The 26,452-nt window shown below is 39.6% G+C and overlaps 1 protein-coding gene across 2 annotated transcripts in view; it reads right to left on the bottom strand.

Moving 5' to 3' along the window:
• TTC29 (tetratricopeptide repeat domain 29) overlaps positions 1-26,452 on the bottom strand; it is a 315,521-nt gene that overhangs the window by 33,443 nt on the left and 255,626 nt on the right. For both annotated transcript variants that reach the window (XM_081136670.1, XM_081136671.1), the window contains exons 10-11: positions 25,130-25,253; positions 18,581-18,809 (exon numbers count right to left, since the gene is read on the bottom strand). In XM_081136670.1, coding sequence (XP_080992796.1) covers positions 18,581-18,809; positions 25,130-25,253 — 353 coding nt within the window. The remainder of the gene's footprint in view (positions 1-18,580; positions 18,810-25,129; positions 25,254-26,452) is intronic.

Genomic DNA, 26,452 nt, shown 5'->3' on the forward strand with positions numbered 1-26,452 from the left:
ATATCAGGAAAGAAACGGACCACATATTGAGTTAGTTTCTAGAAATGATAAACAACAAAGAGCAACTTTATAGAAAGAAGTTTTGAAATGCTGTCCTAAGATTTATAGGTTGGGCAGCAATGACTCTGAAAAATGAGAGGGAGAATTTCAACCTGATTTTAGAATCCCTGTAAAGATAATGTATAAATATAAGAATAAAATAAATGTCTTGCTCCAGAACTATTGTGTGAGGATGTTTGAAAAAGATTTCATAATATTCATTTATTGCTCATCTCAATGGAATATTTTCACTTATAATTTATAGCATTTAAAAAAATAATTTTATTCTTTCCAATTCATTTCTAAAATTTCCCAAATAATTTCTAACTATCTCAGTGTTTAGGCATAGCTTGATACCATAAACAAATAGGAGTAATACAGTTTAAAAGGAATTCACCGAGGCTTAGAAAAAGCTTTGAAATAATATTGTAAATTGAATTCAAGCAGAATATGTGGCACATCCTTAGACTAGATCAATTGGTAAACATTGTTAATGTTTGAGATCTATCAGTAATTTGAAATACTGGCTTAATCAAATATTTTAAAGAAAACAGATGATACGATTCCCTGTTTTAATTTTTACCATGACAGCCATTATGGTCTGGGGTTTTAAAACAGATTAGAATTAGATTAGATTTGGCTCTATCTGGATGAGTCTGGGCATTGTGACATTTACCCACAGTCACTGGCTCTCAACTATTGGCAGCACTGCCAAGGGCTCGTTTTACTTCCTTTACATTGGTTCTGAATCTCTTGATGGAAGACTACCCTGGAAGCCAGTCAAAATAAGATTGAATTTATAGGTTTTCATGTAGAATGGAACCACCTGCTATTTGCACTGCTTTTAGAGCCTCTTATAACAAGATAGCAGAAGCTAGAAAGTGAATCTTAAATTCAACACTACATTCAAATAATCTTTTTGGCTGGTAAGATGTTATATTTCACCCCCACCCAATCTTAGTAATGACATTTATAGCTGCTTGGGATTCTAGACCTGTAGAGATTCTCAAAAATTGGAATATTTTACAATTTTAAAGTATTATATATATTTTTACTTTTCTTTGATATGTCAAGGATAGTAAACAAAATTCTCACTCAAAATTTTAGCTTTATGAGAAAGCAAAGAACGTTTAAATGTGTATCAATTTTCAGTACGAGAGATAAAAGGAAATAACTTTTAAAACAGTTACCTATTTCCTTCTAAAATCCTGCCATTCGAAATAAATGTGGCACTATGCTCTGTAGCAGAACTTTTAAAGTATTTTAATTAAATGCTAACAGCTGTGACAGGGCACTTTTAGAGATAATTTCAAGAATGAACATATTCTTCCAGATCTGCTAAAATCTACCTGCTTCCTTCAAATTAAACTCAGTGGAATTCTTCTTTTTAAACTACTTTTTGGTCAGCGTCTGTGGGTAGAGGCCACAATGTCTGGTCATCTCAGTAATTCACAGGGTTGGGCATATTAACAGGTATAGCACGGTCAAATGAGTAATTTTCTAAATTTGGGGTTTGAGTGTATGTGTGTGTGTGTAGAGGTTATGAGGACCTTCATTTTCTGCATTGAAAACCTATGTTCTTACTGTTTAAATTGCTTAAACTGTTTAATACGTACAAAAATTAAAAAGATGCATGCTCTGTTATACAATCTCTTGAGACCAGCAGCCTCCAGCTCTCTTCCAGAGATCATGGGTCCCATTTGGGTAAATGAGATAAGACATTCAGGCATGTCCATAGTGGAGAATATCTGTGGCAATTTCTTTCTCTAGGACTAAGTGCTCTTCCATGGGCTAGTTTCGGCTTCTACTTTCTGCAGCTTCTCCTAGCTCTCTAGATTTGCCTTTTCTGGAGTCTGTCTCTTGAAGTGCCAAACTAATATTTAATACTTTATATACTCAATATACATCTATATCTCACTGTGCCGGGTTTTTTAACACTCAATTCTTTCAACGTCGCAGTAAAGTTTGAATGATTTGCTCAGGTAACAAATTAGAAAATGGGAGGCCAGAAAGTAAAGGGCGGGACTTGCATTGGAGCCCACATCTCACTGCAGATCACTTCTCTTCATTCCATCCCAGGAGGCTGGAGTGTGTGGATTGGCAAGAGTCTCACAAACATCAACGTATCCTGACAACCTTGGACTTGAGGATTATAACAGATAAACTTTGAGTAATTTACTAGTTAGATGCGCATATGCGATATAAAGTACACAAGAAAGGTGATGATTTATAAAGAAAAAGAAAATGGCAGCAGACATACTTTGTTAGAAAAATACATTCTCCCCTTCTTGAAATAACAGTGTGTATTTAGAAATACACCTGATAACAAAGGGTCTGCAACAAAAACGAAATACAACAAAATACACAGGCACATGTAAATAGAAAAATTGCTAGATTGGATAACCCAGTATTAGAGGGTTTGATATCTTTCCCAATCGAAAAATATGTATATTCAATAAAAATTCACAGATTACATTATATTAAAATGAGTTAACTTCTTTTTTGAAGTTAGCTTTTATATTAACCTCAAGACAAGGGAGTAAAAGGATCAAGCTCTGAGCAGAAGACGCCTTTCTTTTCAGACTCCTGAAGCTGAGATTTCAAAACCACAATAAAAATCAGGGCCCAACGTCAATATCTCTAAACAAATGATGGTTGGCAATATCTATAATTTTGTAGTTTAAGGTTAAAATCTTGAAACGCACAAGACAAACAGGTAGACTGTGAGGTTTGCTGGGCACTGTGTAAAGTTTCTGTGAGGACTGCATTATGGAAGATTTACTCAATAAAAGCAAGCATTCTATAAAACCAACGCCCCGCACGTCGGGTTCAGCAGGACTTCATTCCAAGCGAGGGTCACCAACATGCTGCACCAATGCTGCATGACCTCACATTACTCACGTCTAGTAGGACTACCAGAAAAGAAAGTTTTATCACAGTATTTTGAAATGTTTTTACTTTAGCATCTTTAGAAAATGAAATCAACTTAACCGTGAACATGGAGTGCCTCTCCACAGATGCGTTTTCACGCACATATGGATTCTTACAGAAATCAGAGGTAGAAGAAATTTAATGGCAAACTAGATAAGAATTCTGGTAGCAAAGAGAAAACCTAGACTTTCAATTTTCAATAGACAAAAATCTAAAATGAAAACCACAAGCAAATCTCTAGGTCACCTGCTACTGGGAAGCAAACACACAGTAAAACAAAACAAAGGCAGCTACGGAACATGCCGTTCGGCTAATTAAAACATGGTGTCTACAGTGACAGCTTTTTAGATGTAATACCGTCATTCTTAAGTGGATCTTGTGGTCCAACTGTCAATTACAAATTCTATAGCTTCATTTTTCCTTCGACAAATTGATTTCTGACATCCTGATTTAATACACGCAGAACACACTGAGGCTTCTCCTGCAGTGTGGTGTGCTTTTCACCCCTTTCCACAGGAGCCTCACCTTGTCTCCCGATAGTCCCTCCCCTGCCACCTTTGTGCAGAAAGTGCACACTTTTAAAAGAAAATAAATTCTTCAGTTCATTATTTTATAGATATTAAATATTATGTCTTGGCCATTCTTATGGAAAATAATATTTCAAATTAATAGATGGTTGAAAGTGCATTAATTATAAAACCAAAAGGAAAAGTAAAATAAATAACAAGGTAAAATGCCTGTTACATTCCTGTAAATTTACTTGGAAATAAAATATTTATTACGTAACCAGTTTTCTGACATTACTCTGTTGGAGAAACTTAGGAGAAATAAATTTGAAAACACCACATTCAATGCAACAACTAGTTCATTGTTTTTGCGTAGTAAGAAATGATATGATTGATCATGAAACATTTTTCTTATGTCATTGTCATCTCTTCCATGATGTAAAATGCTGTTGATTATAGTGTTTTGTTCTTTTAAAAACTACTGTGTGTGTGTGTAATACCTACAAGGAACTGTCTATGAGAGTAGAAAATGACAAATCCAACCAATTTATTTTGTAATTATTGCTTTGTTCTGAGTGACTATTTAGAATAGAATATAGAAGCCTGAAGGCAAAGAACCTTTTTAAATTTAAATTGACCAAAGTTCTCACACCATAGGTACCCAAGTTAACATCAGTTAAAAAAGAAAAAAAGTTTTGGATTCAAACAGATAACCTGAAAAGACCTATACAGGGGTACCTCAGTTTTCGAACATCTCCCTGGAGGAACATTTCAGTTTCCGAACGCCGTAAGCCCGGAGGTAAACGCTTCGTTTCGAACCCGCCCCGGGAGTGGAACAGGCCCCACGGCTCCCGCTGAGGGCAGGACCCCGAGGCCCAGCTGTGGGCTGCGGGGCCCTCGGTCTTCCAACGTTTCAGAGCTCGAACTGTCTCCCGGGGCGGGTCACATTCGAAAACCGAGGGACCACTGTACCCCCAGAAACCCTGTGGTGACGTTTCAGTTCTGACACAGAGGAGGAAACAGTCCAACAACGAAAGCAGTTAAAATATAATTCAAATTCTTGCCTTTTCTCCATATGATCGGAGGGGATTCATTCAGAACGCGACATACATCGTGATCTCCATCTCCTTCATTGCACGATTCCTTTCCACCCCCCCGAAAGCTCCAGTGCGCCCGTCCCGTCCAGCTCAGCGCCGGGCTCTGCCCCTCAGCTGGCTCTCCGCTCTGCCCAGCGAAGCCTTGGCCTCCGTGAGGCAGCCGGGGAGGGAGCCGGGGAGGGAGGCCGCAGGCGGGAGGAAGGGCTGCAAGCACTCGCACGTTGATACCTTTTGGAGGTACCATAGGAAAATATTTTTAAGTGAAATATAAATCTAAAATAATCTGCTATGCCTTAAGGTAACCTCACTAACATCTGCTCTTGAGAAAGGCGGCCTTTTAGAAAGTGACTTAGAATTAATGGTTGCAGCGGTTCATGACATCTTCGGTGTTTCTCATCTGACCTCAGGTGAAAGGCCACTGGCTGCGTCACTCCTAAAGTGGGAAGAGGCAGCCTCTTATTTTTAATATTATAATGATGCCTCTGATATTTGTCTTCTATATTTGTGCTAAACAATACCGTCTCTTTTAGGATAGAGTGTGACACATTCACAAATGTTATCTTAATTATTCCTTCAAGATAAAAAGGGAAAGATGGCATCCATGGATTAATGAAAATTTGAGAGAGCAATTAACCTAGAACCTCACTCTCCAGTGGTCCCTTCATCTCGCAGCCTACGACTCGTTTCCATCTCTAAGCTTTCCTAAGACGAGTGAAGTAGGTTGAGCCATCAACTGAGCAGCTTGAATTAGTTTTCAAATATAGCATATTTTCTTGGTGGTTGAGGGCCATCAATAGAAAAATTAATTACCTGATTAATTTTTAAATTAATAAAAGGCCAGTTACTTAGTAAGTTCTCTTGGTTCCCACATCAAATGGCCCCAGACTGCTGAGTGCTTGGATGAATGATTGTGTGTGTGTGTGCATGCGCGTGTATGAACCTCCTTTTCATTTCCAGTTATTATTTCTGGATAACAGAAATAATATTATGTCTGTTATTTCTGGATAATAGACGTTATCACTGTGTCTGTTTATAACATGCTGCCTTATTTTTAAATACACTTATTGAGGGTAAACCCATGTTCCTCTGCTCCATACTCTCTCATCTGCCACACTTTCCAAATGATTAAACTTCTTTATAATTTTATAAATTCCTCTCAATGCTTCCACAGCCTCTTAAGTTGTCCAGTTTCAAAAACTAAACTGTAGTCTAATCATATAAGACTTGCTATTTCTAGTATCATTTCTGTTAACATATCTTCACATGATGTTAACACTTTACTAATGGTGTATATGACTATGCACACATATGCACACATGTGTGCACACACACACTCCTAATTGAAATAGTAAACTTGGTTGACTGGGAAGACCAGAAGAATTTTCCTATGAGTTACTTATAAGGCTTGATATTCGTAGTTTAAATCCTTTTGAGAAATAAAACTGATGCATGGGGCTGTGTTTTGGAATTAGGTCGTAATTTTAAAGCACGAAGACCTGTCCCTCTTCTCTTTTTCTCTTCCTCTAATGCACCACCTTTGGAACTTTCCTCTTACCTATGGGTATGTGTAAAGTGTAACGCAGGGGTGGTTGGTATGTGTTATTCTATAGAGCCTGGCATGGCCAGGTAATACTTTGGGTAGCGATTATACATGCTTTAAAATAACACAGCTGAAACAGCTGGTAAAGCTTAACCCGTTCTACCCACTCTCACTACAAAGGCAATTGGGACCTCACCTCACTTGTTTTATGCACGCAGATGAACCCATGGTACCACACCCTGCCCTTTGGACCAGCATACATTCCAATAAATTTTCCACATTGAAGGTCCTACTCTGAAATCCCAAGGCCGTCTCATATCACCACCTTCTGCAAAATGAACTTAAGCCTCAGTTTCTGAAATCCTATGTATTCCTCAAGTCTTTCCTCCTATTCTGACAGAGCAGAGGGGAGCAATCTGTTTTCCTTTTACTACCTACCCCTCCAGCACCTGTAAGCATGTGGCTAGCGTTGGGGTCAGTGTCCTGGAAATGCTGCCCAGGGATTGAAAGGAGTGACTGAACATTAGTTAGGAAATCTGTATAAAATTTGGAAGCTGATAGTTAGGTTAAAGAAAAAAAAATACTTTCATAAAAGTCACAGACCTGAAACAAGGGAAAATAACCTTTTAAGTAGGTTGTTTCTATGTAAATTTACGTTATAAATTTCCATGTTATTTAAGTTATGAATGTTTTCTTAGAGCCACCAAACTCACCTTTGAAGGGAGGATGGGAAATTGTTCAAAATAAGACGAAGGTAACGGCACACGAGCATTATCTTGCTGCATTAGGATACATTTTCAGTAGTTTGAGTGTTGAGATAAATTCCCATAAGCTTAAACGTGGGACCAATGGAAGAATTCTATTAAAATTATGTTCAAACATAATGCAAGACAGTTTTATGTACGCCTGTTATCCTTCCCGTATGTCATCTTACAGTGTGTGTGTGTGTGTGTGTGCGTGTGTGTGTGTAGGTGTAGAGGGTCAAATGGTGGTAGTGATAGTGAATTTATTAAGCCAAATATCTGAAAGCTCACATACGTCGATCACGTTTAGGTCTCCCTTATGTTTCCCAGTTTTGACAGCTGTCAGTTTGCAGATACGATTGCTTTACCTGAGCTTCACAAACTCTGCATTAGTCCCTTCAGAAGACACGCGGCGCAGGCTGTGGCTCCCCTGTCCCAAATCAATGACCGCGCCCCCCAACTTGAAGTGTATTTATTTGTGGGCACCCAGGCAGCCGGCGGGAGGGTGCTGACTGGAGGGCAATGTCGCGTGCGGCAGGGGAGAGGGGTGAAAAGTGTTTTCTGCTTAATGGGTTGGTATTAAGTAGGTGGGCATGGCTTCTAATTAGCCAGCGGTTGCTGTGTTTCCCAGTTTCCCTCCTTTCCCTCCTCCTGTCGGTCACCAGCTGCCAATCTGCCCCCATTTTTTATTTTTTTATTTGGAGTTCACTGCTCACTGCAGCGAAAGGCTTTGTTTAGAAAGAGGGCTCCCAGGGTCTCAGCTGCCTGGGTACAGCTTGCTGCCTACGATGAGTAGCAACTGTCAGTTTATTTTATCTCAACCTTTTCATCATTCTGCTGAAACCGATCGACTGAAACCACCTGAGAGACCTGAAGATCCCTACCTACGAGTAATTAGCTGGGACTGCAGCCCCTCGCCGCGACGGAACACTTCCCGAAATACCGGCCACTTTAACCCCCTGCTTCCCCAGCGCCTAAGAATTCTGTCCCTTTGTGTTCCTGAAGCTGAGTGGATGGAGATGATTCCTTGGACACGCAGACATGTAAGTCAGGAGGTTTTGCTTTGGCTACGGGGTGAGGATGATGTCCCTGTGACAGGCTCTGCTCTGGTGACAGGGACATTGTTCCATCCACAGCAAAGAGAATGTGAAATTGGAAAACATTTTGCAAAGTGACCTTAGAACATCAGGTCTTAAGCCCCAGCCTCATCAAATGTGCCAGGCCGAAGCCTGATTTTGCAGGCGTGTGATCAATAATATAGCTGCTTAGGGGGTTCCTGTTTCATTTTAGAACCGAGTAAGAACCCTCCCCCTACTCAATGATACTTTGAAAACCTTTTTGAGAGAAACCATCTAATGTGCTGTATCCAGGATGCAACAAAACAGAATGACGTGATGAGAAAATTCCGAGGAAAATGTTTAGTGAAAGTCAGTGACACGCAAACCTATTGAGAAACGATGCTGTTGGACCCCACTTAGAACTGTGGAGCTGTGACTACCTGACATGTCACTGTGTTTCGACGTGGGTAGTTGGCTTCCTGGGGAAGTGAAAATTTGAAAACATTTAGAAGGAGAAAGGAGAGGTAGCTGAGCAGAGAAAAACATTATTTCTGATAAATGATGTGAAGTAACAAATAAGAGTTGGGATTAGGGAGGAGCTCAAGGACTTCCACCTGATTTAAACATAGATCTCTAAAGGAGGCGGAAGGAACAGATGCCCTGACTTAGGGAGCTTTCTGTATTTCACGTGTGGATTTATAGTACTATCAAGAAATGTTATCTGACAATCCACTAAATGGTTTGCATGTATTAGTGAAATACATGTTATATATTGATGAATCTATATATTATATATTGATAAGTATACATTATATATAGCAAAATATATACAAATATAAATGTAAGTATGTAATATATAAAGATATATATGTGATAAAAAGCTAACCTTGCATTAATATCTTAAAATACTGAAAAATGTATGAGCAGCTCTCACACATAAGTATCACCCGGTGAGCGGATTCTCAAGCCCTACCCTGGGGAGATTCCGATTCAGTGAGTGTGTGGGAATGCACTTATCACCGCCCCTATGGCCACCACCAATCAGCTCATTTTAATGCAGGTGGTCCTTGAGTTGCACCCTGGAGAAACTGCCTAAAGCTTATTGTGAAGTTTAGTTTTCCACAGGGTATCCTAAAATACTTGTATCAGGATAGAAAATGAAACAGTATATTTTTTAGTCGTGAGCGAACAATTCTCATTTCAATTCTTTCCTCATAAGGCTCTTCTACTTATAATTTCTTTAAAATCATTAAACAATAAAACGGCCTAGACTACAATAGAAAAACACCAGAGTGCTTCGCATGTAGTATTGTTCCGTCAAGCGCTCAATTCAGTTATGTATTCCACGTCGCAAGGTAAAATATATTGCTTACTGGAGGTTTTATCAGAGTCCACAGCTGCACAACCTGTTCTCCAGCCAGCGGCCGCAGCCTTCTTTCTAAAAAGTCAGAGTCCTGCACTCAGGCCTCAGTCACAATTTCCCATCACATCACAATCGGAATACAATCCAAAGTCATTACTGTGGCCCTGAGGGCCTAGAAGAACCGGCTGCTGCTAAAAGCTTAATTCTTCCTTCCCCCCTTGCTCAGTTAGCTCCCACCACATAGGTTTTCTCACTGTTACTCGAACAAGCCTAGGTTTACCTGGACACCTTTTCCTGCCTTTTTAGATACTCACAAAGCTGGTTTGGTCATTTCAATCAGGTTTCTTTGCAAACCATGCCTCTTTTGTGTGGCTTCTCTGAACCAGCTGTTTAGAATAGCCCTCCTCAAAGGAAATCACTTTCTGTCTTCTTTCCCCAGCTTTTTTCTGCATAGCACTTAGCACTATTTCTGGTGGTTGCCTGCCAGCATCTAAACCTCCATTTCTGTGCTTCAGAAGTTGTAACTCATGTAAGACCTTGAAAAGCCAGATACTTTCCCAGCTTCCCTTGTAGGTGGGCAGAATCATGTGAGCCTGGCTCCACCCATCAGCTGCATGCACGCCAAACTTTGCTTCCAGAGCCATGACTTGTAAAGCAGGCCCGTGCAGAATCCGACCTGGCGAGGCATGGCATCAGGCAGGATTCTTTATTGTAGAGCTTCCTTAATATTTCTCATGGCAAGAAATTAACCCGCCATTTTGCTGTTTAATTTTTGTTCTGGACAATTTTTGCTGTAATATAAACATGGTTTTAGTATATACAAACCTGAAAGACTTGTCATATACATTTTTATTCATAAGACAGGGTAGTTAATTCTTTTGTATCCCTGTTAACAGGTTTGTATAAATATTTACAGGAATCTGAAAACTAAAATTTGCTTTAAATCTAAAATTTGCTTTAATTTTAGTACATGGCTTGATATTTCTCTGTTTTCACTTCAAACTGTTGTGCTTAAAAGAGTCAAGTAGAGAGTCTGAAGAAAGAGCAATAGATTGGACTGGTCTGCTTATCTTTTACAAATTATATTTTTCTTAACATGTACTGAGAAAGCTACCCAGTAGAAAGCTGATATTTTTTAAAGCACAATCCCTATGTTAGATATAGGAAGTGACAGTATTATGCATAATTATCTATGGAATTACACTTGCACATGCTTGGACATTTGTAGCCAGGAATGCTTAATAATATTTGCATGGTTAAATGAGACAGCAGAAACAACTGGAAAGGCCTCGGGGCAGGTCATCTATTTAAGCATCCACTTGGATTTTCAACATAATTAGTTATATAATTGTGTGCCTAAACTTAGTAGATTCATGTAAGTAATTATAAATTATTAAAAAGCCGTGCGCGTATTTGCTAATTCCTGCCAATCAAATTACTAAAGAATATATACCATATTTGCATTTCATCATATAACTCTTCAGATAAGATGACCATGTAAAGCCCTGTATGAAGTGAATACCAGTCTGTTCACCTGTCCCCACTAAGGTTTTTGTGAAAAATGTTTCGTTTGCTTAGGTTATATTCAATACAATGGCCTCCTACGTTTATTAATTTTGTTTTCAATTTTAATTAATACCTAGAGGTTGGATGCAACAGCTTCCTCCCATAGGATTGATTTCCTTCTTTTCATAATCTTACTAGTGGTTGGTGGTAAAACCTTGGGCCAAATAAATCTGAGGAACAAAAGTATTAACCTCAGAATATTATGATGGCCATTCGGACCCAGATTGTCCCGGTGTTTCTCACCAACCCTCTTCTTGACTTGATTTGGAAGCTTCATTTCCTTTCCTATTTCTCCACTGTTATTTTAATATCTAGGTTAAAAGCATGTGGCGACTCAAGGGAAACTACGTATCCCTTCCCAGGAGCTCAGATAATAAGCAAGGCCAGAAGACCTTTGACTGTGTCGAACTAACATTCCTTTGATAAGAGTACAAAATACACTTCATTAGCGGTATTTTGCAAAATATATTTTATTAGTTGATGCAATAAAATGTATAGTCTTGATTCAGAAAAACAAGATATCTCACTAACGGCTAAAATTAACCAGTTTTTTTCCTTCCTCACTTTGGGTGTCCGATTCCGTGTTAGAAGTCAATAAATGCAATCCCTTGGAGGCATAACACTTAAATGAGCTAACTTTAGTTTTCCCTGTTGGTTAGACAAAAGCCAACTTTGTTTACCTTAAGGGCATGATGAAAAAACATCTATTTGCTCAGATTTTTGATTGAAGGTTAGAATGAAATGAAAGGAAGGAAAAAAACAAACAAAACCCTGGCTACATTGTAGTGTTAAAGGATTTGGGGATGACAAATATTGGTCAGTGTTTTTAATAGTTATTTCATCGCAAGAGTAGTTCAGAGGATTGAGAAAGTAAATGTGTTCAAGTGTATTCGTAGTGTTTCAAGGATTCACTTCAGGAAGGTCAAGACACTGGTCAGGATGACTGGCATTGAAATTAAGAAATATTCTAGTATTTCTTCTGATTAGACTCTTGCTCAGTATGTCCCATACCAAACACATTGAACCATCCCCGGGAGGCAGGTAGCATCCATGAGAAGTGGAATATATGTCCAGTGACTGTTAGCCAAGTCAACCATCATAATAAAGCATTATAAATAATTTCTAAAAGAATACACATCATGAAAAGTATTTATTTTTCCATTAGTTACGCTAAAGAACCTAGACTATAAAAACATTCACTCTTGCCCGGCTGGGCGTGGCTCAGCGGTTGAGCGTTGACCTAGGATCCAGGCGATCGGGGTTCGATTCCTGGTCAGGGCATGTGCTGGGTTGGGGGCTCAATCCCCAGGAGGGGGCCTGCAGGAGGCAGCCGGTCAATGACTCTCTCATCATTGATGTTTCTCTCTCTCTCTCCCCCTCTCCTTTCCTCTCTCTGAAATCAATAAAGATATATTAAAAAACACACACACACAAAACTATTCACTCTTGTCTGGGAGTTAAAGACATAGGGAGGGCAGAGTAAGAGAATATAAAGGAAAGTGAATTCTGGCACCATGGATATAATTTTTGATTGGTGTTGTAGTTAAAAAAAATACAAATTCAGAGTGATGAAAATACCAAGTGAGAGGTAATTAGAAAGAAAACCTCCCACAAAATACCCTGAGATTCAGGGAAACTGGAAAGAACTAGAAACCAAAAAAATTTGTTTCTTTACTATGTTCATGTTTTAAATACAGTATTAGGCCACTTCCCCCCCCCCCCAGTAGAAATCATATGGGTCAAGAATCGTGACGATTGTCCCAACAGAGCCTTACCAAAGGAGGATTAAACACACACAGAAGAGGATAGTTTTTGCCCCAAAATGGGGGAGTTAAAATGGTAGAAAATGTTTTAGTTAAACTGGCACAGTATTTAGGTCCAAGCCAGAAGCAGAGGTGAGGCCCCCTCACTGGGAATGAAATGAATATAAACAGGCGACAGCAGGCTTCTGCCAGAACTTCCAGCTCTGGCCTCCTCCTGGGACCGCTATGCTTGAACCAACCACCAAACTTTTCAAAGGCTTTTCAAACCAGCAACCGCAGACAAAACTGAAGTTAAACCAGAGTAGAGAAACGCAGCTACATTTTCCTTGGTGAGCTCAGTGTACACTGGAAAGTTAAAACTGGCAACACCATCGGCTACCAAGGGCTGTGAGCAGAATCTAAAAGAAGTGCGGTTTTTGTTTGAGCAATCAAGAATTCTCTTTTATTGAACCAAGGCAGCAGAGACGCGAGGCTCTCAGAGGGGGGAGAGAGAGAAAGAAAAAAAAAAAAAGAAAAAGATCTTTCAACCCGAGGGATCTAGAGCTACATTATTATTTCCCAATGAAGTGAGCATTCGCTTTCTGAAGAAATACTTGATTCCTAAGGAAGCAAACTTGTCACTTGTGTTGTAGAAAATATACGAAGATGAGTGAACTGTAGCTGAACGAGGAAATTTGAGATTCAGGCTCAAATTCTGTCCTTTTTAAAGAATTTGGCCGCAATTAACTATTGATTTGTTTTTTTTTCCGGCATGCTTCATCTTTGGAATTATCTTTAATCATGTGCAGAAGGTGTCGACTTCTCTAAGCTCTTTCTTGAAATTTATTAGGAGTGCACTTTGATAACCCATCAATTTAAATTAGATTAGCGGGAAAGACGTTTGTCTTTCTTAGGCTGTTTGACAGCAGGAGAGCACATAAGAAGAATGTGTTTTAAGGTTTCACCTTCAGTTTGCCTTATCAAACCTGTTTTTGTGGGACTGGAAATGGAAGTAAAAAAACAGAGGCTCTCTGCCTCTATGAAATCACAGGCAGACTCACGACGTAGAAACACACAGTTTATGAATTGTCGCGCAGAGAAACGGCTGTCGCAGTTTTCCCACTGGACCCCTCACTGCTGCCACCCAGGGAGCCTTCGTCAAGGATCCCGAAGCTCGAGGAGCCTAAATGAAGCTAGGGGAGGAAATAACTCCAAAAGTCTCCGTGGCTCACCACAGGAAAGGGTTATTCTGTGCTCACCACAGTTCTGCTGCAGGTGTGAATGGCCTTCTAGGGCAGGTGTTCTTCACACGCACATTTAGCCATGCAGGCTGCTCCGACCTGTGGCTCCAGAATTTTTAATTTTTAATGAGGCTTCCTCCGTGCTCGCTGCAGCAGGGCAAGAGCCAGCGGCAGGATCAGGTGTGCCCTCCTCTGCTTAAGCCCAAAAGTGACGCTCGCCCCTGGGCCGGGACTAGTCACAGAGCCCTGCCTAGTTGCCAGGGATTGAGAAGAGCCATCTTGCATGTGCCCAGAGGAGTAAAGAACCAGACAACTGGTCAGCACTTGTAAATTCTACCCCCTTAAGCAATGGTCACTGAGCCCTCTAAAAATTATATGCACTAATTAAATGTGTTTCTGACGAGAGGGACCTTAGCTTTCATCACCTTCTTTGATGTGATCTGTCATGTAAAAATCCTAATAAGCTTCCCCCTCCCACCAAAAAAAAAGGTATAGACTTATACTGAAGAAAGGAAAGCTTTGAAATTCAGGAATAGCTTAGAGAAGTTGAATTTTAGGGTAGATTCCCAGACTTTGGAAGATCTATGTGCTGGCCTCATTATTGGTGATTGTCTTGCCCCACAGTGCCTGAATGACTTCAGTTACACACTGTGTTACAACTGTCCTAAGTGTTGGCAAGAGGTGATCTTCAAACATTAAAAAAAATAAACTCCTGATTGCTCTGAATAGGTTAAAGCACTTTAAAAAATGTATTTATTATTTTTTAATCCTCACCTGAGGATGTTTTCATTGATTTTTAGAGAGAGAGGGAGGGGTAGAGAGAAACACTGATCAGCTGCCTCCTGTGCGCACCCCAACCGAGAAATCAAACTCCCAACCTTTTGGTGTAAGAGATGACGCTCCGACCAACGGAGCCGCCCAGGCAGGGCGGCTGAAGCACTTTTAGTCATTCACAGCTGGTGTGACTCAGTTCGGTCAGAGCGATTTCTTCCTAACAATGTTCAGAACCTCGGCCCTCTGAAGGCGAGGTGTCCTAATTAAGAAGGGGGTTGAGTTGGGAGGAGGGGTTAAGCAAATCATAACATGGGGCATCTTTAAAATTCAGAGAGAATGTCGGATTCTGAGATGCTGCCTGATGCTTGAAAACGAAATTAATAAAAAGATGATTCAACCAGAAGCCCCCAGTTCAGGTATTCCTTGAGCGCTATTATGCGCCAGGTGCTGTGCGAGCTCCTGGGGCTGCAGTAGCCGCCACGGTGGCTCCTCTGTGCCAGGCAATGTGTCAGCACTGCTGGGCATTTTATTGTTACCGTGCTGGTAGCTGTTAGTGCTTTTACCTGGGTTTTACTAAAGAAACAGCAGCAGCAATGAAAAAACACCAGCCGAGAGTGACTTAAGAAGCAGGAAAATTTATCTCACATAAAAACATGGTGGTGGCCACTGGAGGACTGGTGACTTTAGCGTGGAAGGAGGTCATGAAGGACCTAGGCCCCTCCTCTGCTTCCTCGCTGCCATCATCAGTTTGGTAGCCTGGCTGCAAGTTGGCTACAGCAGCTCTAGGCATCCCATGTTCGCATGATATTTAAAGTCAGGAAAAAGGGAATCTCCGCATCTCGTGTCCCCTTTTAAGAATGGGGACACAAGAATACCTTCCTAGGAATTCCTCAGAGGATTTTCTTGTCTTATGTCATTAATTAGAATTGTGGCCCATGATTGTAGAGATAATAGTTCTAGTAAGGAAAAGAAACTCTATTCTGGAGAAACCAGAAGAAATTCATAGGCCCTTAAGCCTTCCAGAGAGAACTAATTTCTGTTGCTTCAGGCTTCAATAATTTTATTGAACTGCAATAGATTCGAATTCCTCCTAAATTCCTCAGTTTGGGAGGAGAATCTATTTTCATTTCGCGATTGGAAAGGAAAGGAAGACTACGAAACCACCCCGACCGTATCTAACAGTCTGAGCATGGTAGGAAGGCGCCTACCTTTGCCGTGTTCCCTCTGAAGGGTACAAAGAGAAGGGATGATTGCTGGCGAGTGACTGCTGTGTTTCATCTGGAGACCGGAGTGCTCTCGCTGCTCTATTCCCTTAGGGGGTCGTGTTCCTCTGCTTAGAAGAATATTGCTTGCTCTGTGAGCTAATGATTTGTTTGGAGGATGTGAGTCTCAGAGGCGAGGATAACCGCACAGCTTTTATAATGTGTCTTTCAAATCTTTGATCTGCTTTTTTCTGAATACACGGGACCCCTCTGTAGCAAGATTAAAGATGCCTTTTCTGACAAGAAAGGCAAACTTTGAAAACCTAAAAGCTGCTCAGACTTCCAAATAATATTTCTGCATTTCTTGATTTTGTCAACATGGCACTTGGCGCTGCCCTGCGTCCATGTGATCGTGGCGTGGTAATCGGAGAGCGGTGCTGGATCAGAGGGGTTTTCCCCTCATATTTTCCAAGGAGGTGGGAACTATGAATCCTGTTTTAGAAAGTGGTTAGTGGAAACTGGTTTATGCCAAGACATATATACTCAATTTGAATTCTATTTTATTTGACAAACATTTACTTGCTAGGAAGTGGGGGTTAGACACTGCGCCTTAACGTCTAAAATCAAAACCTGTTTTCAGGTTAGTATAGGATGCAAATTACTGCAAATCAAAAAGTGTTTGGAGAGGAATGAATGCCATTGGAGGTGGTAACCGAGGGAAGATAGAACATTCGAGAGGGGAACCCGGGAAGATTGCAGCGCTTGAGAAGGGCCTTGCAAGACTGAGTGAGATTTCTGTGGAGAGCGCTGGAGCTGGAAGTAAGGTGGGGAAGGGGGGAGGGGGCACTGGGGGAGGGGGTCAAAAGGTTGAGAAGCTTGTACTTGATTTACAAGCAGGAAGGAGCCAAGGAAGGTTTTGAAGCAAAGGTAGAATAATAAGTTATGGTCTAAGAAATATTTTGGAAACCTTTTAAGTAGACTCTAGTGTATTTTGAGCTAAAAATATGTTTATGCAAACGGGCATGTTTGATAATGTCCTACAGGTTTTATTTCCATATAGAACAACTACCAGTGAAACATGCCAATAGCGTGAGAATCAGCTTATCTATACCTGAGTCTGAAAGATTATCATTTCTGGTTTCTACAGTGACGAAGCTCATCCACGCATAGATTTCTAATCTCGAGCAAACGAAGCAGTGAGGGGGTGTGCTTTCATAGCATTCCGGAGGATTTCATCTTCTCTACCACGTGAATAGCTGAGTTTTCACTGTCCGAATATTACTTTGAAATTCATTTTTTGTTGTGTTCCCAAGTCCTTTAGAACACAATACATTCTTACAAAAATATGGAGATAAATGTAAAAAGAATAGAAAAATAGCTTCATAGAGTAAAGTAAAGAAGAATTTTAAAAAGCCAAAAACAGGATTGTAGCAAATGGATACTTGGCTCTGATCAGAAGCCAGGTGTCAGTATTTTTTTCATGAGCCTCATGTGATGGCTAAAGTCCACCCAAGATAAACCTGAAAACACGAGTGACTCCGCGCACTCTCTACCAGACCTTTTATCTGAGCAAGTTTTCTAGATGGATCGCATTTCCCCCGCTTTATCTCCTGGGAAGGAAGATAACTCAGGACTGCAGAACACGCTCCCAAATATATAACAAGGCAACATTCTAAAGCAGGCAGATTATTACCTAAAAGTGGTTAGTTAAGAGTTGACCAGGAATATTTTGGGGGCACTCGAGCACACTGAAATTCAACAAGCCTTCTGTGTTCAATGACTTCATCTCATTTTTCCTTCCTGTGCGTGTGTCTGGAACGAGACCTTCCCTGCTTTATAAGTAGGGGACAGACAGTGGTCAGTGGTATTCCACTAATGTAAAGAGTCAGTAAAACTCCTTTGTGCTCAATTAACTGTTATGTACTGTTTGGTCTATGGAGGAAATAAATACCAAGAGAGATTATTATTTTATACAAATGGAAAAAAAAAAAGTTCCAAAGAGAAGATGCTTCTTCATGTTACAAAATGTTGCCTAATAATTCCATTTGAGTTACCCCAAAACATTTAAAACATGTTCCTTTAAAAGGTTTGACTTGCAAACAAATAATTATGTAACCCAAGGTCTGTCATAGGCAGGCAGGACTGTTTAAAATGGAAAAAAAAAAATCCTAATCTAAAATTCTTAACTGAGGACCAGTCAAGTTGACACACAAAACTGACCCTCAGCTACCTAGTTATTTTTTTTAATAGTTACTTGTTATTAATTGAATATTTTGACTAATTATCACAAGCAAAGGCATATAGGGAAAAAAGTGGCATTGAGTGAAATTACTGTCAAATGTTATCTAAATTAATATTTAAATTTGAATTGATAAAAGATAGGAAAATTTACTACATCAGAAAAGTAAGTGTATAATACTAATTAGCATCTGGGAACACTTGCTTTTGTCAATACGGCACAACACTGAACATTTTTTTTAAAACACGAACTTATTTCAGATTTCTTACAACTGATCAGTACTTACTATTGAATATGGAAGGTAACGGAAATAAAAAACAGCATGAGAGTGGTGATTTATCAAGTGGAAGGCATCATTCCCATGATTTTATGCTTTCTTTAAAAATTGAAGGTACAATATAGCATGAAAGTACATCCAGTATTAACATAGTAATGAATAAATAAAATTAAAATTACCCATACAATTAAAATCATCAATGATTGAATAAATCTTTACAACGAAAATGACTTAGCCATTAATAATGATGCAGAAACCTTACCGATAACCGGGTCGGGTGCAATGTCGCTTCTACTCTCCTTCCATGACAGCAGGCAGTCAAGGCTGGTGAGGTCGGCAGCTTCTATGAAGTTGTTAATTGTCAGCATCATCTGATGAGCTTTTGCTATTCCATAATGAACTTTGGTTTCGTCCATCAGAGGCATGTTTGTTAGCTCTGCCGTTGTGTCAAAAGCTTGCTGAAAGTATTCAGAAGCTTTGTTGTAATATCCCTAAAAAATAAGAGAAATGAGTTTTTCTTAATTTTCACTTTACCATTCCGCATATCTTCCCACCTTGGCAAGTACCACACTGTTCTTTCAACAGTTATAGCAGCTCATCTTCAAGAAGAAAGCGATGGCCAGCAGGGTCTCTGTTAGAACAAGGTTCTTAAACACTGTGATTACTAACCATGCAATTCTTGAAGTCAATTCACTAAGAAAGCTGTATCTGTCAGCTTGAACTTGATGAAATATAAGTTTTTTTGGATTAAAAAATGTTCAAATATTAGCATTTTCATATGGCTTAATCTAATATATGATAGCAAAAAGAAGTTTGGGAAAGAGTGAACCAATTCACATTGATTTGGATGGAATTTTCTTACTTGCAGTATGGGATTCACTTAAGGAAATATTTTTAACCAACTTTAGTTAAGTCACAGTAAGAGATCATTTTCAGCTAACTTGTTATACAATCATCAGTGAAAATAGTTGTATATACCTGCTGATTTGGTGTTTAGTCATTTTCCCAGGTACACATGCCATTCTTGACTGAGAATGTGGAAATATCTGAGATTTTTAAAAAATGTGATTTTGATAGGACTAGCACAACTCAGATGATCACTCAAAGGTCTGTCTCTTCTAAGTTCTTTGCAACATTTTCAGTTACAAAAATTAAAGGTTTTTGTCGTTGTCGCTATGGTTTTTTGGTCACCCTCACCTTTCCTCCTAAAAGTGAATTGCCTACAAATAAATAATGTTTCCCTAACTTTTAGGAAGTGTCTGGGCCAGTGCTAAGTACTTCATATATATTATGTCATCAGCTTTCATAAGTCATCCTATGAGAAAATCTTCTCATTTTACAAATGATAAAATCCAGAGAAGAGACTATCTTCTGCTGCCCCCAAGTCTTCTGAAAATCTTCATTAAAGAAAGATATCCTCAAAGAAGAATATCACTTTTAGGATTGAGCTGTACTTATAAAGACTCCAGGGAACAAGATTTCCTTTCTTCAATGACTTATAGCACTTTGGGCTTCACCCTCCCCGCCCCTCTCCCCCTTCCCCTCCCCTCTCCTTAATTTCTGTCTCATACACATAAACAAAAACATACATGCATATTCTTTTGAAAGGAAACCCTCACAAGAGAGAATGTTTTATTATGAATTTTCAAGTTATTCTCTCACAATATTTTATGAAGGAATTAGAAATAAAAACACCATAGTAATAGCTTTATATTACACACCAGTTCAGGTAAAGTGCACACTCAACTCCATGTACCTCTGTATAACTGGAGTTCAGAGAGCAGTCAATTGATTGAATAAAAAAGTTGCTGGCATTGTGAAGAAGGGGAGAAATAGGGCTTATGTGACGGTTCTGAGCAGCACATATAACACTCTGTTACATGCCCACAAGGGCAGTTTAGGTGAACCATTTATTCAAGTGGTTCATTCCAATTAAATTTGCTAATTTAAACAGAGTCCTTTTGTCATATATCAATAATAATTTTTTTTTGCTGAGATGAGCAATTCTTTCTCTTATTTCAAAGTATAACACATAGAATTTATATGAGAATAAGATTACTTAATTAGGAAAAATAAAACAATCAGAGGTATTTATATGCCAATTAGTAAATTACATGATTGAGAAACAACAGAATTATTGAACGTGAAAATAAAATTCATTGAAATTACTGATTGCCAAAGATATAGGACCAAATAGATGAAAATATATGACGACCAAATATTTGTTTTTAAAAAGAGAAGTATAAATATCTAATTGTTGTTCTAGTCCTGAACTTTAGGCTATTTATTGTTTTAGGTGGGAGGCTCAGTTAGGAAAATTAGGGATCATGAATAATGAACATATATTTGAATTTCCAGAATTATTTTTGTATGTTATTTTATTTATGTTAAAACAAACTCATTCATTCATCCATTTATTCATCAGGCATCTACTATGTGCCAATCCCATTCCAGGCAGTGAGAATTCTGCAATGAACCAAGTTTATGGTCATGTAGTTGAGCTAGCTGACAGTGTAAGTATTTACATGACTAAAACTTTTATTAGATCTCATTTAAGGAGTGCTTTTTTCCCCTTAAAATAGAAGCATTATAATGAGGTAATTGTCCTTCCCTTTAATTGTGCCTAGCTTTCAATCTTAAGACATACACAACTGCCATAGAACTGGCATTAATGTAAATTTCTCTAGTTTAAAACACTATTAATAAAATACAACACTAAATTCTCAGATGGAAGTGTTTGTATACATACCTTTTTGGAATGAAATTTCATTAAGATGTATTTCCAGATTTTTAATTCTTTAAGAGTTTAATATCTAATTTAATCTCTTCTCCAAAGGTCTGTCCAGCCCTCCATAGTTCATTTCTGTTACAGTTAATACCTATCTTATTATAAAATTCAGAAGATTTTAGCAATTAATCCTGGAGATCTTAAATATGAATTTGAGAATTTACAAATGAATTTATGGACTTCATAAATTCATCTTATTGGAAGAGAACGTCATTTAATGTTATATCACTGATAAGCATTTAGTGGACAATTTCAGGATGGGATCTTGACGACATCATAGATCTTGAAACAAAGCTTGTATTATTACACTATCACACGGAATTTTCACACATGATTCTGATGTGGTAAGAGTAGCAGAGGGAGAGAAGTGAGAGGATTTGAGATATATGTTGGTGGCATAAAGATCAGGGTTTGCTTGTGCATAGGCTATGGAGCAGGGAAGAGAGAAGAATCACAGAATATCCAGATTTGGGGCTTGAACAACTCAGTGGATGGATAATGGTACCATTTATTAAGATGGTGTAAAATGGTGAGGAGTCGGTCAAGAGAGGAAGAATCATGTTAAATTTGAGATGTGTCTTGGACATCCGGATGGAGACGCTAAGTAGGCAGTTGGCTTTACAAGTGTGGAGTCCTAAGGAGAGGTAAGAGTTGGAGATTAAATTTGGGAGTCATCGGCATGTGGGTGGTGTTTAAAGCCATGGGCCTGGATGAGGCCAGACAACGGGAGCTCATAGACTGAGGAGAGGAAGTTGCCTACAAAATGCCTGAATAATTTTCTATCACGGTTGAGCGTTAAATTGGTAGAGCAATGGAATTTAGGGGAAAGATGATGAGTGCAGGTCGGTTTTTGATAGGTCATATTTGAAGAGATCTAAGTGAAGATGTCAAGTAGGCAGTGGGAATGAGCCTGGAACTGAGGGGAATATCTGAGTCTGAGCTATTAAGAAGGTAAGTGCTAGTGTGCATCCAATACGTGCCAGGAACTCTACTAGGTACCAAGTACATATTATTAAATTTCGAAACCTTATATAGCTAGTCTTCCAGGTATCTTGCTATTGACGTTTGAAAGATGAGGAAAGTGAGTATTAAAGAATTCACTTGCCCAAGATCACAGTTAATAAGCTTCTCAGTGCAGATTCAGATTCAGGTGGGCAAAACTCAGCATGGTCCTGTCCTGCTTCGCTTACCTTCACAGAAAGCCTTAATAGACAGCATGTGATGCCAAGAGCTTGTGAAATTATTCAGATATATAACTGGGGTGAAGGTACTTAATACAATTAGGAAATATCCGTAAGCAACTAAAAAGTAGAGAGATGAATAGCTCCTTGCCGATGTCTCCTAGGAAGTCGCCTTGTAGAACAGGAAGGAAATTCAGGATGTCAGCAAGGCTGACCCCTTCTCTCAAAAAGGTAAGAAGGAAAAATAACTATCACTTAGTCCTAATAAATCTGTGTAGTTATAAGTTTTCAAATCATACTCTTAGCCGTGATTTAACAACCCAGAGTTAGCCTATGAAGCCATCAGTAGATTTTTCTGAGGAAGTGTCCTCAAAGAATCACAGTAATGCACAAAAATTAAATGCAACATTAACAGTTTTACTAACAAATCAACCTTCGTTTGGAAGCTTATGATATAAAGTAATTATAGTATTATGTAATTACTACTATACTATTTATCAATGACTATTTCATTAAAACATAAGGAATCACTAAGGTGCATAAATCAGCTTGTATATTTGAAGGCATGCACATCTGAAGATTGAACAAATAACTGGAATTCTCCAATTGTATGTTAGAAGAGAGATAAACTGGTAAAAAATTAACTGTTGGTAGTTGATACAGCCTTTGACTATTATTCACATCAGAGGATAATATACACATCGATGAGATGCAAATTCTTGGTAATAATGTTAAGAAAATGCAAGCATAAGAATATTACCCCTTAGAAGAGTTTATTGTTTTATTTTCCTCATGCTTTCTGTAATTAGGGAGAAAAAGGCTGATACTCAACGTTGATGTTATATGGAGGGCGGAGTTCTGGGTATTGTTTGGTGGTAGGTAAAGTGATTTGTGCTTCTGCACTTGTTTTGAAGAACAATCCTTTTAAAAGGTACAACTATCGCCTGGCTGGCGTGGCTCAGCAGTTGAGCATCGACCTAGGATCCAGGAGATGGAGGTTCCATTCCCAGTCAGGACACATGCGGGGGTTTCGGGCTTGATCCCCAGCAGGGGGCGTGCAGGAGGCAGCTGCTCATTGACTCTCTCATTGATGTTTCTCTTTCTCTTTCTCTCTCCTTTCCTCTCTCTGAAATCAATAAAAATATATATTTTTAAAAAGGTACGACTGTTTTTATTTGGAATGTCAATTCTGCTACTATAGACAATAAGCCTCACAAAGGCCTAAGTTTTGTCTGTTTTTTAACCAGTTTGCTAAAAAGTAAACAAAAGCGCATACAAGATGCACGAGAGAAAGGCCACAGAGATGGGGCAGCAGGAGCACATAGTGAAGGAAAGGCCTGGGTGCGCCTGGGATGGCAGGAGGGGGCACAGAGAAAGAGGGAGACAAAGTGGGGTAAACCAGGGGGAGGGGGAGAGGCCACTGAGGCTGAGAGCTCGGTACCAGAAAGACAGGGCCAGGAAAAGGGAACAAGGTGGGTAAGGGAAGAGGAGAGAAGAAGGGGGGTGACAGTCAAGAGAAAAAGAGGGTTTTCTGATGATGAATGATAGGAGAGGGGAGGCAAATCAGTCAGGGCAAATGCCCAAGAGAGGGGTGTAAAAAGACACCCCATTAGCATGCTCCCCATAGCAGGAACTAAACGTAGTGGTTTCATTCATTCAAATTCATTTCACACTATTTCCTTAAAAAATAAAGCCCAAATAATTCTGAAATCATGAAAATCAATTGTATGGCACATAAAAGACTGCGGTGGTTAAGGGTATGGGTTTGAATACCACGGCCACCTAGAAGCTTGGGGACCTGGGCTGGGTTCCTCAAACCCCCCGAGCCTCTGGCAGAGGGGAATTGCACGATACCACGTAAGGGTGGAGAGAGTAATAGCTACCCTCCCATAGGTGGCATTGACTGCCACTGCCAGGCTCTATTTGAAGAGCTCTCTAAATATTCATTCAACACTCAACAACCACCTTATGAGGTGAGAAAACTGAGGTGCTTAGAAGGTAATTAACTTGTCCCAGGCCACAGATTTGAAAGAGCTCGGCTTTTAACCACACAGTCTGGCCTCAGAGTTAGTGCTCTGAATCATTACATAAACAGCCTATCAAAAGGATGAAGGCAATGAGTAGAAACACAGTTGGAGGATGTAAGTGCCCTCAGAAATGCCGGATCCTACTCATGACCAGAACAGCAACTGTAACTGGAGAAACAAGCCTCCTTCATACCATTTCCAAAGGAGAACCTGGGTAATAGAAGGGAAAGTCAGGAGAAAATAAATGAAAAGTCCACATGGCCAATGCGTTTCAGCAGTCACAGCCTCTTGAATGAGATACTTTTGCTTTAGCCTTTTCCCCCTTGTCTCTCTCTCTTTTTCCCCATAACCAATCTGTTGCTGGAATTACATATTTCCTTCAGAACTGCTCTTGGGATTGTCCTTTCTTCTCCTGAGGGGCCTACCAGGGGCATCCCAGCCGGTCAGTAAAACAAGAATTTGGAGCAAGAGGGATGAACGTCAGTGTCGGCAGATAAGAGCCAACTGTTCTAATGAAGTTGCTTTGAATTTAAATATTTTAACTGCTCTTCAAATCTGAAAGTACTTAGGGCCTGCAGCGGCTGTGAACATGTGAATCGGTGTCAGCAGCTGTGGTGACTGTGCCCGCACGGCACTCAGGTCCTGGAAGGAGAGGAAGAAAGGCGTTTCTCTTTCCAGTTACTTCCCTGGGCATCAACCAGGTCCTGCAGTCCTGGGGCCATTCCGCATAACATGTTGGGGGGAAGGGAGGGTCAAAGGGGAATGGAATTTTAAAGCTACGTTTCCCCCCATACGCAAGAAACACATGTACTCACTTTTTCGTTGTAGATGTCACCAAGCATTGTGCTTGCTCTCACAATATCTAGGCTTTGAAAGTTGTTCCGTGCAATTTTCACAACTTTTTTCAAGTATTTAATTGCTTCTGTCATCTCTCCTTGGCTAGAAGAAATAAAACAGGAAACTACTGGAGTATTATTTCACTTAATGTCCAGTGAAGAAAAGATATTGCGTGTCTTTGCTTTAGAAGGCGCAAGATGGTTATCAGTACAGTGAAACTATCAAATTAAAAAATCCACGGCTTGATTTTGTTGGAACACATAGTAAGTTAAAATGTAAACCTCTAAGCCCTCAGGCCTTGCTGGTGGAAATGTAAACCGCTGCAGCTGTCTTGGAAAACGGCTTGTCCGTTCCTCAGAAACTTTAGCATGGAGTTATCACAAGGCCCAGCTATCCCACTCCTACGTACGTACCCAAGAGAAATGAAAACATGTCCACACAAAAACTTGCACATGAATGTTCATAGCAACATTGTTCTTCCTAGCCAAGAAGTGGAAACAACCCAAATGTCTATCAATTGATGAATGGATAAACAGAATGTGGTCTATCTATACCATGGAATATTATTTAGCCATAAAAAATGAAGTACTGATACATGCTGCAATATGGATAAACCTTGAAAACATGCTAAATTAATGAAGCCAGTCACAAGTAACCACATATTGTATAATTCCATTTACATGAAATGTCCAGAATAAGCAAATCATAGAGACAGAAAGCGGGTTAGTGATTGCCAGAGGGTGGACAGAGCAGGGCATGGCGAGTGACTGCTAGAGGGCACAGGGTTTCTTTTTAGGGTGATGAAAATTAAATAGTGGTGATGATTGCACAACCCTGTAAATATACTGAAAACTACCCAAGTATAGGCTTTAAAAAGGCAAATTGTATGGTATATGAACTATATATCAATAAAGCTGTTATTTTTAAAAATAAAACCTTTTAAAAGTTTATAAAGGTGAATGAGTGGGGTTTTGTAAGCGTCCCATAGCAGTGAAACCCGGGCACCAGGGAACTTACCTATGCAGGCGTTACATATCCTGACAGAATGCTCAGGCATAGTTTCTAGCAGAGTGCTTGGTATATACTAGGCATTCACAAGTTTTTGAATGAAGAAATGGTGGAAAGTTTGAGAAGGGAAACATTCATGCAGTCCACATGAAAGTCGAGCTTCCAGGTAAACAGTGAGAACCTCAGTCATTGGATGTTTGAACCTCATGACTGTAAACTCCTGTCTTCTGGATATTTCAGTAACATCAAGAAACCTTTGAGAGACTCGCAAATGCCCCAGATTGCTACTTTCT

This window comes from Miniopterus schreibersii, assembly GCF_964146895.1.
Source record: "Miniopterus schreibersii genome assembly, chromosome: 4".
Classification (NCBI taxonomy): Eukaryota; Metazoa; Chordata; class Mammalia; order Chiroptera; family Miniopteridae; genus Miniopterus; species Miniopterus schreibersii.